The sequence below is a fragment of the Epinephelus moara genome, chromosome 19 (assembly GCF_006386435.1).
Source record: "Epinephelus moara isolate mb chromosome 19, YSFRI_EMoa_1.0, whole genome shotgun sequence".
In the NCBI taxonomy this organism is placed as follows: Eukaryota; Metazoa; Chordata; class Actinopteri; order Perciformes; family Serranidae; genus Epinephelus; species Epinephelus moara.
Genome location: NC_065524.1, coordinates 6455163 through 6468302, shown reverse-complemented (window position 1 = coordinate 6468302; position 13140 = coordinate 6455163). Strand labels below are relative to the sequence as shown.

The 13140-nt window shown below is 40.8% G+C and overlaps 1 protein-coding gene across 1 annotated transcript in view; it reads left to right on the top strand.

Moving 5' to 3' along the window:
- The window catches only part of ttc27 (tetratricopeptide repeat domain 27), a 116895-nt gene that overhangs the window by 68228 nt on the left and 35527 nt on the right, over positions 1-13140 (top strand). Inside the window, exons 10-11 of the mRNA XM_050071468.1 lie at positions 3969-4082; positions 10766-10861. Of these exons, the coding sequence (XP_049927425.1) occupies positions 3969-4082; positions 10766-10861 (210 nt within the window). The remainder of the gene's footprint in view (positions 1-3968; positions 4083-10765; positions 10862-13140) is intronic.

Genomic DNA, 13140 nt, shown 5'->3' with positions numbered 1-13140 from the left:
TATGTGAATGAGAATAGTTGTTTGTGTGAGAGAGTTTGATTGAAACGGAAATAAGACTGAATTCTCAGTTCCTGATTGGTTATTTTTGATGAAGCGAGAAGAAGGCCCGCCTTCCCAATCATAATATGAGAAGATGGCGGACTTTGAGTGACTCAGTGAAGCTGTTGGCCTCTGACTTTCCACACAGGCCGCTGAGCAGAGCGGAGCGCCGTCATTGACAGTAAATAAAAGAAAACATGATGATAAATATAAGAGAGTATAGTAGTGTTTGTGTAAGAGTATAATGGTGTATGTATGAGAGTATGATGCTACATGTGAAACCAAGTATGAATTATGTCTCAAAGGGCCTCTCATACTATAGAGCAGAGCAGACAAAGGGGCCATGTGTTGCTTTAGTTAAGTGAAGGAGAATAAAGGGGAGGTTAGGTCTTATGTATCGTCATTGTATAGTTGTGCGTTTTCAAAATCTCTGGTTAGTGAAAGCCACAATGTTTTTTCTGACACAAGAGATGGATCCAATCGGAGTCTGGAGCACGTTCCAGGACACCACTGCTGATGTCACTGATGACATCAATGAATTCACTGAGCCTGTGGTGGATTTAATTTGGAAAACGACAGAAGCAACTGCACCCAAAACTATAGTTAAATCATTCCACAACCTGAAACCATGGAATTCCAGAAGCATCCAGGATGCCATAAACTTACATTGCAGCCAGTCTGGAAATTTTTATAAAGCAACAGCCTACAATGTAAAAAGAGGCAAAACAGGACTAAATTGCAATGCATACGTTGAAGGAGCTGACACATTTCTCTGGAGTTGCACCTTGTATGATTTTATGTGACAAATACACGATTGACTGATTTATTGATTGGTTGATTGTTTATTATAGGTTTTAAGAATTTGTTACTACCACTTAACAGTTGACGCCATCTCCTGTGTAAATGATAATGCCAGAGGCTATGCAATTTTAGATGACCACTTTGATGGTGAATACTGAAATGAATTAACTTACGTACTGCCTTCAAAATGCATGACAGCATGTGAATATTCATGAGGAAGCTAAATGTGGAGATGAAGAAATAGGAAAGAAAGGTAATGGCTGTCCTGTTATACTACTACAAGTTAGCAATTTCGAATACAGCTTGATAAATTATACAGTAAATTTTCAAAAAGTGGTTTGTTCACCTCAACTGCAGAAGGAGCGTGACCTGTTTTTTATTCTACTGTTCCTTTGTTAATGCAAGCACAGTACATCCTACATGTTTATCTGTCATCTTTATATTTTCAGTATGATCTGCATTTCCATAGCACTAATTCCATCAGTACAACAACAGAGTCAGATCATATTTTACTGTTTCTTTAGTCTAACAGAAATGCTGTTGCTGTGTAGTCAAAATGAGGATAATACAAGGTACCAAAGTATGATGCCAATAATGAGCCTCACATGGGGCACCATAACATGTGGCAATAATTCAGTCATGTCCTAAGTCCGGCCCAGGGGCCAGTTGTGGCCTGCAGACCGATTTTGAACAGCCCTCAGCTTGTCTTTTTAAAGGAGCTATATGTAAGAAATCTAAAGCAAATAGTCGTAAAATCCTCCTAATATGTCTCAGAGACTAAGGAATAATGTTCATATAACATACTGATCTCACTGACAACAATAGTACAGCCAGAATATTTGCATTTAAAAAAAGATTTTGCAGTCCGCAAATCATGTTTATGTTTTGAATTTGTGTTTTGGCCTGTTGCGCCACCCACCGCTGTCTACCAGTCACACAGTCAGTAGAGTCTCAGCATCAGTTACAGTTACGACTGAGCTACAGCAGCACGGCAAGCAGCATTAGCAGTGTCCCGGTACGTAGCATTAGCAGCCGGCTCCTCCTCAGCTGTATCCCGGCAGCAGCGTTAGCAGCAGAGAAGCCGGACTTGCTCGAATGGTCCGCTGGAAAACCGAAGATCAAGGACGCAGGCGACGCGGCCCTGCCACGGCAGCCGCCTGTGGGCAAACAAATCAGTCTCCAGCGTGCCGCTGTCCAGCAACCTCGAATCTGTAGGAGACGGGGGGCGGACATGACTCGCGGCAGTATTTTGAATTTGAGTGCAGTAACCGTTTTGGCCACCAGTATTTTGAATTTGAGTGCAGTAACCGTTTTGGCCACATTCTTACATACAGCGCCTTTAAGTATACTATATGATAAGCACAATATTGATTAATCAGGTAAGGTCACTTTGCATTCTTTGTCATTCACCTCACGAAGACAGGACAATCATACAGTTTGATGCAAGCGGCAACCTCTGGGGCTGACAAATGAAGAGAACATGGAAGTGCCAAAAACTGCAGTTCATCTGGGAGGACCTTCCTCTATGAGGAACTGCAGTTGAGGCTTGCCCCAAAAGGCCAGTCAGTCCCCATACACTCCCATGTTAAAATACCCAACCTTATAGCAGAAATAAACATGTTTATAGCCTGGCACAAAAGATGGTTTTGGTCTCACATGTGCTGGTTCAGTGAACCAGCGTAAGCTCTGACAGTCGCTCTAAGGATTTCATCCCGGTACCAAACAGTAGTCAGGGTACCGTTGGCTGTGACATGGAGGTCTGTGCAACCCTCTCCCCAAAACATCACTGAGTCACCACCAAACCAGTCATGTTGGATGATGTCACAGGCAGCATAATGTTCACCATGATGGCTCCAGACTCTGTTATGCCTATCACATGTGCTCAGTCTGAACCTGCTCTCATCTGTAAAGAGAACGGGGCACCAATGGTGCACCTGCCTATTCTGAAATTCTCTGGTAAATGCCAATTGAGCTGCATGGTACTCGGCTGTGAGCACAGGTCCCACCAGAGGACAGCGGGCCCCCATGCCACACTCATGGAGTCTGTTTCTTACAGTTTGGTCAGAAACATGCACACCAGTAGCCTGCTGGAGGTCATTTTGTAGGGCTCTGGCAGTGTTCCTCCTGTTCCTCCTCACACAAAGGAGCAGATACCGGTCCTGCTGCCAGGTTGATGCCCTTCTACAGCCCTGTCCAGGTCTCCTTGTGTAACACCCAGTCTCCTGGTATCTCCTCCATGCTCCTAAGACTGTGCTCAGAGACAGAGCAAACCTTGCGACGGCATGTATGGATGTGCCATCCTGGAGGAGCTGGACTACCTGTGCAACCTGATTGGGCTGCAGGTACCACCTCATGCTACCAGTAGTGACAAGGACACTAGCAGAACACAAAACTAGAGAAGAATCAGTCAGGAAGGATAAGGAGAGAGCAACTGTCTGAGGCCACCACATGCAAAACCATTCCCTTTTTGGTTGTCTAGCTTTTGCCTCTCCATTGCACCTGTTGTCACTTTCATTTGCACCAAAGCAGGTGAAATTGTTTCACAATCACATGTGCTTCCTAAATGGACAGATTGACATCCCTGAAATTTAACTGACTTGGTGTTACACTGTCACATTAAGTGTTCCCTTAATTTTTTGAGCAGTGTATAAATAATGGTATGTAGTAAATGTAGTAAAACACAACTCTGTTGTTGCACTGTAGAATTAGTGCTGTGGAATTGTACTACATACTGAATTTGCGATGTGTGTGTGAGTCTACCACTCACTCTCTCTTTACTCAGTCTTTTTTAATGAGTGACCCGCCTTCATTTATTTGTGTTGGCTGCTTAAGACTTGGCCATTATTTGAATGCTAACTTGTACTTGAAAGTTTGAGGGGTAGTCATAATAGTAGGCTGCAGAATAATGTCTTTGGAGTAAGGGTTTGGCCCATGTGACTAGAGCAAGTCATTGCTAATTTGTGACTGGACCCCTTTGAATACACACTTTGATGTGAGTTAAACAAACCAATCTTGACTTTGTTAAGTCATCAGAATTGGAGTCCCAGATTATGATTTGTTTTGCATTTTGTATAACTTCATGCTGTAAAAAAGATCATTAACTCTATCCCTCCCTTGTCCCTCTACAGTGTATTCTGTCTCAGCCTAAGTTCTGGGCTGTAGAAGTCACAGCACTTTGCCTCAGGACCAATCTGGAAAAAGGGAGCTCCCGATGTGTTGAGAGAGCCATGATGCAAACCCAGGTAAGGAGATGTGTGTGTGCGTGGGGGTGGGGTCGGGTATTTATATATTCATTAAGAATCCTTTCATCAGGAGTACTAAACATGCATGCATGTGATGCAGCAGAGATTCTTAACCACCCCAACCCCACCCCATCAGTCAGTATTGCAGGTTTATTACTAAAATGCAAATAAACAACATAGCTAACCAGAAAAATAAGATAAAAATTATGTGCTAATTTGCTTTCAGTAACATGTTGTACATGTATTATAATATCCATATAAATCAATAATAAAAAAAATTAACAAATGAACTTGTTCAGAACAATAAACAATAAAATAATATATCCATCCATATTCTTAACCGCTTATCTTCTCGAGGGTTTTTTATTTATTGGCATTTCCATTTAGATTTTTTTAAGCACAAATTAAAAACGCACACCAAAACAGGCACAATGGAAACACACACACAGTTTCGCAGTTTTTTTCCACACAATTTTGACCCCAGAGATTTTCACCAGTTTGATTTTTCCACCTGAATGTATTTGTCAACATATCCATTTAGTCAGCAAAAGTCATGTTCTTTTATTACAGTTAAGACATTTCTTGCTTTTATAATTCCCTGATGCACACTGTTTAAATCCATTGCAGAATACAATTTGTCACTGCAAATTTTAGCTTTATTCATGGTGTGTGCTGTAAATTACATCCAGCAATAGTCTTATCTACCTGTGTGGATGTTTTAGTTAAAACAGCTGCAGAGCTTGACCTGACTTGTGGTACCATTGAGATATGGAGTAATGTTGTTTTGTCTTTTGTAACAACCCTGAGCACAAACAAAACCGTTAATCCACCACAGCTCCAAATGTTACCTCGGATATTGACCAATAACAGCTTTGAGAGGCTTAATACAGATGTCATTATGGGACCATGAAAAAGCCGGTAAAGAAATTATAAGACTTGAATACCTGGCTGGAAGATGACAGTCACTGTGCACATGCTGAAAGGAAAATAAAACATGGATTGTTCTTTCTTTACTTGAACATTTCAGGCTTGAGGCTAGACAGATGGGCAGGCTGACTGACTGACTGACTGACTGACTGACTGACTGACTGACTGACTGACTGACTTGCTTACTTTATTTCCTACTTTATTGTTCACTTGAGTGGGGATTTATCTTTGGCTTTTTCCCAAGTATAGCAAAGGTACATAACACAACATTTAGACTGAGAGTAAAATCGTAAGCACTTATGCCTCAGCGCCTGTGATAGTTGTGGCTGGAGGCAATATGTTTTCGATACCGACACCAATCTGATACCTTCTTTTCTCCTCTCTTAAGTTGTTAATAATACATTTGTATGGATGTACTTTTCCTAATATACACATAAAAAACACCATGTTCAAACTGTGCAACAAATATTCTTCTCCCCTAAAGGAAGAAATAAGTTATGCAATGCTGTTGCTGCTGCTTTTTATTTAACCTTAAAACCCTCATGGCTTTTAATAGCATTTTTGATTGGTCAACAGCACCATTCAAACATTCAAAATACAATTTAAGATTAAACTTTGTGCAAAAGTTTAAATCTAAGTATTATAACAAATGAAAAAGGAATTATAATTCCAGTGTAAAATGAGATACCTCACACTCAGTGTAGCCTATACCTCACTGACACAGCAAAATAACAAGTTGCAATGTCGACCGTAGCCTAAATAATTATAACTTAACATAAAAAAATAGCATCTCCACTAGAAAATGTACAGTGGAACACAGTACGTTAGACATGCCCTCTTAAGGCACTCACAACAGAAACTCTAGGCTAATACTGCACCTGATATCAAATTAGCTGCATTGAAAAAAACTAAGGGTAGAAAGTGGAAAACTCTAATGTTTCTTCTTTCACATGTAACCTCTGGGGCTGAACAGTATGTAAAACACCCATATCAAACTAGATATTAGAATGGACACAATTACAATATTCACTCAATTCTAATGTTTCAGTGAGGACAATAAGACATAGTAGCTGCCTGACCTTAAAACTGTCACAACCACTTACTTTTACTGTCCTTACGCATTTGACATAAATTTGGTCCCTCCCACACGAGAGGCAGGTTCTTCTTCAGAAAGATTAACATTTCAGCCTTCTCAGCTGTCAGTCTGCTCCTCCTTTCATCAATAATAATGGAGGCTGTGTTAAAGAGCCTCTCACTCTCCACACTTGTTGAAAGTGCACAGAGAAATTTAGTTGCTGTGACTGCCAAGGAAGACAGTCTAGGTTGGTTGATCTTCCAGTACAGCAGTGGATTGTCCGAACGCAGAATAGTTGGCATGTTGAGGTAGGTCTGCACTTCAACACGTACACTTGTGGTGGTTGACTCAGGACCAGGTGTGCTTTCCTCCAGAATTTCATCAAAAATGCTTCCAAGTTCGCTCTTGCTTGTAGCCTCTACCCATGGAGTCATTTTTGTTGGCTCTAAGGTGGATGAGGTCCCCTCTGCTGGCCATGTTTTCTCGACTGAGAATGCATTTAAGAACACTCACAATGGGAATGGCATCATATGCAGATGAAGATGAAGAACTCACCTCTCTTGTCAACTCCTCAAAAAGGGCTAGAGCTGCAGCAGTCTTTTCCAGTAGCACCCACTGATTTGCGGTCATTGTGGCTGGCAGGTCGTACACTGCTGTGTATACAAACAGGGCCCTTTTCTGTGCAATGAGGCTCTGAGCACAACCTCGTTCGTACATCTTGCTGCAGATGCTTGGGTGGCATATACAGCTCCACTTGAATGTCCTCCAAGCGTGAATACGCAAGTGGCGAGTGCTTAAAGTGACCCACAATTTTTCTACAGAAAGCCACCACATCACTTACACTACGCTGTGGCAGCAGTCCCTCATTCACAATAAGTTGCAGTGTATGTGCGAAGCATCCTAAACTGGCAACTCCAAGACAATCCATTGCTTTTATCACGTTACTGGCATTGTCTTGTAAAATGACATGGACTTTGCTCTTCTCAATTTTCCATGCATTTAGAATCTCCTTGATTGCTGTGGCAATTGACTCTCATGTGTGTGAGCCATGAAATTGCTTAGCCTGCAGCACTGCTTTTTGCAGCATAAAACTTACCACTGTGCTGTCAAATTTAGTAAGGACATTGGACACACGTCTGAGCTCCAGATGTCAGGTGTTAAACTAACTGGCAACGCTTTTCAAACATTTCGAAACGAAGTTGCACACTTTTTTGTACTTTAGTGGGATGGCCGTATAAAAGATGAAATGTTGATTTGGCAACTGATAGCGAGGCTCCAAATGTTCCACCAAACGTCCAAAACCTACATTTTCAACAACAGAAAGTGGCTGTTCATCCAGCAAAACGAAGTTGATGAGTTTCTCCGTTATCATCTTTGTTTTGTTGCTCTCTGGAGGGAGTTTCTCATGCTTCAGCATTGTTTCCTGCAGTGGCTGTTGTTACGGCTCACTTTTCTTCTTAGCACTGGTTGACTGTAGAAAGTCTTCATCCTCCTTTCCATGATGCTTCCACAAATGTTTTATCAACTTTGTGGTGTTGAAATGTCTGGTGCTGCTGCTGCTGCCCCTAGAGACACTCGCGTTGCACTCGGCTGTTTTACTTTTCTCTTCTTTGCACCTAAAATAACTCCACACAGCCAACAGAACAGCAACGCAAGGCTATTTGCCTGCCACACACGTTCCAGCTACTGTTTATGCATCACGTGCTGCCGCAACTGCATCACTGTTTACGGCATGTCGTGTTAAGTTAAGTATTTATATGATAGTTTGGGCTTATGGATCGGATCGAATTTTTTCCAATGTCTCGATCCAGTAATTTTGGCCAGTATCAGACCGATACAGATCCTAAGAATTGACTGCTTCCCTATCACCATCACTTTGCATGGCTTTAACACAGCTTTTTTCAGTCTGAACCTCTCCCTTAGTTGCCAGAATTTCTTAACATTTCCCTCTAGAGTATTGTACACTTCAGTCTCTATATTTTATATTTAACTGAGATGATTTATTTTGTATTTAATCTGCTGAAAACAGATTTTTGAAACTCAACCTCCATTTGAAAATCATCTTATTACTTATTTTAACTCAACATATATTGAAAAAATTGGTATATTACTTGAATTAATTTTCTGTTGTAGGGTTTTTTTTAGTTTATGTTTCTTGCCTCTTCATATTTACAGTGTATGTTATGCAGCAGTGCCTGACTGTGGCAGAAACTCTTTAACTTAGATTTTAACTGAGTTCTGTAGCATAGGTTTATCCCCAGATGACCAAAGTATGAGTTGTGCGCCGGAGAATGAACACAATTTTACACCATCACTTTTGATTCATTCATCAATAAAATCTCTATGTTTTTAACCCAAAATATTATTAGGTCAAACAAAATTCAAAGCCAAGACAAGATTTGAAAATCAAATGTTCTTTTACTAAAAAATAAATCAAAAGAGGACTCATGATACATGTCTCAGTTCAATTCATTTCAGTTCAGGGTGTGTGAGCGTGCATGAGTGTGTGTGTATATGGCTGCAGTTCAATCCAGTTCACTTCAGTGTGAGTGTGTGTTTGTGTATGTGTATTGGGAGAATTTAAGACTCTAATGATGAAGGAGGAATAATATAATTGACCTTTTGCTAAGCCCCGCCCTTTTGTGATCGTCTGACAAGCTGTTGCATTAAACATGGAGCCCACACAGTAAGTAGCTGCACTCCCTGAAGAAATATTATCATATTTTTGGACAAATGAAATAGTGATTTCAGAGAGGAGCAGACAGAGGGGTCTACAAAATGCACTTCAAGGATATATCCAGGATGTCAAACTCACTCAGCAGCAAAAACAAGTTTAAAAGACAAAGATAGTTAGTAGCTAAAGTTGAATTATAGACTGCAGATCACAGTGTAAAATTGAACCACCACATCACTGGTGATCAAGACTGAAGACAATGAATATAAAGGGAAACTTTACTGATACTGAACCAGCTGTGTGGCATCGCAGTATGTGCAAATAAATGGTGTTTGGTTTAGCCCTCGTGCTGCTTCCAGCACTCGGTCCTCCACTGCCCAACGGGCAGGGATGTCAAACAACACTCATCTGCACACAATGCAATGACACACAGCTGGTTGAATATCAGCAAAGTTCCCTTGCTTACCTTCACTGGTTCCTGTACAGCAGGGTAGGTCTTTTTTCAGTGTTAGAATCATTAAAAAGCAAAAGCAGTATATGTATACATTCTGTAGGCTATATCTTCTGGAGCTAGCTAGCTAGCTAACCTTACACTTTTAGGGGTTTGATTTTGGTTTTTGTAACAGGGAAGAAACGTTTATCTTTTTCCAACCTCTTGCGGTAGTGAGTATCATAATACAGGATGTGCCCCAGACACAACATTTTGCTCAAAATCCACAAAACCAACCTGAAAATGAAGGAAATCTGACACGATTGCATTAGAGTTGATGTCTCATCCAGGTCTGTGCTGGCCTGATGCTACATTATGATTGGCCAGTCTGCATCCTGGGGCAGGAGAGTTATCTTAATGGCCAGAGGTGCATCCAAAAACAGATTTAAGAAGTTGATGAACAGGAGTCCCTTCATCCCATCTGCTCCAGGGATCCACACACCTTCAATAGCCTTGGTGTCCAGAAAAGTTCACACCATCCAGCCGGTTCTGGTATCAGCTGCCGCTTGCTTTACTTTTGACTTTACTTTTTATGCCTCCGCACAAGCAATACCCGTGGCTGGAGGCATTATGTTTTCCGGTTGTCTGTTCATCTGCCTGTCTGTTCGTATGTACATCCCTCCCATTCTTGTGAATATGATGTCTCCAGGAGGTTTTTCTTCAAATTTGGCACAATCATTCATTTGGACTCATCAATAAACTGATCAGAATTGGTGGTCAAAGATCAAGATCACTGTGACCTTGCATCTGTTTCATTCTCGTAAATACAATATCTCAAGAAGGCCTTGGGGGAGTTTCTTCTAATTCGGAAAAGTCGTCTTCACTTGGACTCAAGAATGAACTGTTTAGAATTTGGTGGTCAAAGGTCAAGGTGACTTTGACCTCACCAAACATGTCTTGGCTATAACTCAAGAATTCACTTGTTAATTATGACCAAATTTAACACAAAAGTTTAGTAGGATATAATGATAAAGTGATGACTTTTTTTTTCAAAAGGTCAAGGTCAGTTTCACTGTGACATCATAATGTCGTGCATAAAACACTTTTCTGGCCATTATTCAGTGACTAACTCGGGAGCAGAAGGGGAGACATTTGGTCAGATACTAAATTTGGTCGATTGTATAGATCTTCTGTGTTGCTGGGGGGAAGATGTATGTAATATAAACTGAAAGAGAAGCTTGACTGGTTCCTGGAGGCATACAACTGTAAGGCAGTAATTCTAGTTTCCTATATGGTTTTAGAGCAAAGATATCCAGAAACTGAAGCGAACTTCAGCACATTCACTCCCCTCTGTTCTCCATGCTGCTTTTATTAGTTGGTTTCCTTTCCCCCAGCTCACAGGTGTGACTCATTTAACTCCTCTCACTCCCCACCTTCCTTTTCTGTCAGGGTTGTAAAGGGCTGTTCTGCCCTTTTCTCTTTTTTTCTCCTTTTCTGCAACAAACTCTATGTGGACTAATTAACGAACAAGTAACAGACCCAGCTGCAGAATGTCATCTTCTCCTTTATTTTTCCAGGTGATAGTAGACCACTTTGAAGACAAGAACTGTCCTGTGACCGAGAGGCTCAAGGGGTTCTACTTCTGCCAAGCTCCAACCAGATGGAATGTCCAGGTAGTGAGCTTTTTTTTTTTTTTTTTTTTCAAAAACACACTGAATGCTTCATTTTAATAAACCAAGAGACGGTGTACTCAGTGACAAGGTTCAGTTCACTTTTCTGTGAATATGTAGTCATTTGAAGTGGTGGAATAAATTTCTCAAGAGGGGATGCAGGGTCTGCATTATATAAACAGACCATATACCGCTATATCCACTGTGGCAAGTGCAAATGAAAGAGTGCTAGTAATGCAGCTAAATTTCAGTGCTGGTTGCCAGAGAGCACAGTGTGACCAAAGACCTCAAGTGAACCTAACCTTGATGTTGCACTCTGATGCTTACCAATCAGAATTAAAGCCATGCTAGCAGCTCTGTAAATTCATTGGCAACACACTGTCACATGGTAGAAGATGTTGTATGTTTTACATCCACTAACACTGTGTTAGCCACTGCCAGTTAGAAACTAACAAGATAACAAACAACATAACTATATTTACAAGTTTGATATGCTTGCAAGTTACTCACTTGGGTGCACAACAGACTCCGCATCTGGGCTGGGTGCTCTTGGGACCTTAGGAATATTTGAATCATATTTCATGGCAAATCATGCAATAGCTGTTTAGCCATTTCACTAAAAAACAAAACGTCAAGCTGCTTGATGTTAGAGGTACTGTCAGAGTATCACCACAGTCCGGTACAGTTCATTCTCTGAGAACATTTATATGTTGGCTAAAACGTGTTATGTAGGCTTGGGCAGTATCATTGTGTTACGGTATATCAGAATATTTAGAAATCCTGGCAGTATGATTTTTGATACTGTCAAAAATACAGATGCTCATTTTCTATTAACCTCATACTGGAGAGGCCTCATACTGGAGGCCTCATACTGGTGGCCTCACCTGCCACCAGAGATCATTGCGATGCAAGAGGCAGCTGAGCTGACTGCTAGCAGTGGGGATAATGTTGCAGGACTGTACACAGCTGGCCTGTGTTGTGCCCACAACAGCAGAGAGAGCAGAGGACCGCAGTGAAAACAGTATATTTTTACATCTAACTGTGAATTAATTGGTGATTGTTGGTGAAAGTGGTGAGCTTGCTAGCAACACTAATAACAATATATTATGTAGAGGCGTACCTCGACAAATTAGCTGTCTCTAAATGAATCTGTTGTTAAACAAGCTTAAATTTGAACAACCAAACAATATCACTCTGGCTTCAACCACTGTAACAAGTGTTGGTCAGTCTATATTGTCTATCCAGCCAATTCTCACCGATGGAAGATGGATATGATGGATAAGTATTACATGGCTATATAGAGCTAGTTTGCCCTTGTATCACAAGTAGACATCCATAATGCTGTTCAGTTGTTAAACTCTGATATCTTTGCTGCCACACAGTGGCTCTTCATTTCCTGAATGGATCATTTTTTAATGGCACCTATGACCCCACAAAATAAGGTAGTTAGCTAGTGCTATGCTAGCTCTTGGATGTAGAGGTAAGGCTAGGTTACTGTTGTCAGTAATAAGCTAGTTAGCCAGCATGCTAATGTTAGTGGCTAGATCAACTTAGTATATCGTTTAATTTATCTTTTATGCTTTGGTTGATGTTATGTTATTTTGTCTTTCAGAAGACAATAAAAAATACAAAGTTTTTTAATTCTTAAGATACAGAGTATCTCTCTAACAACCGCTCTTGTTGGGAAGAAATCCAAAGCTAAGGAGACCTGCTGTGAGTAGTTTTAGTTTCCAAGCTTTGATTGGACAGTCACTGTTGGGTCAATTATAGTCACAGTCTGAATTGCTGTCAGCTAGAAAATGTTGACTTTCAGTTCTTAGTATGATCCTAAGAATTGCTCTTTGTGCAAAGGTGACAACTCTAAAGCAACAGGGGAAAATGTATAGTGTAGATGATATATATAGCTATATAAAGGTCTCATAGGAGCTGTAGAAAACTGCGCTTATGACATTTTGTGACATATTTCCTGAACCACAAAGCATTAGATCTTCAAAGGCAAACATTAGACAGTAACAGAGCTGAGGATAGGAGGCAGAATGAAATAGAAAGAGCAGTGAGCAGAATAAGCGGTAATAGAAAGATTTAGACTTGTCCAAGAGATTGGAGGAGGAGTGTTGGAGAGATCAGTTGGGGGAGGGGACATCACCCAGGTGCCATGTAATAACTGATAACAGCAATAAAGCTGAAATTGAAGAGTCCCTATTGCTGCCTGAGGACTTGAAAGTAGGTTGAGGCAGATGATTGTAGCAGGTACTGTGATGCTTTTTCTCGACACTGGAGAA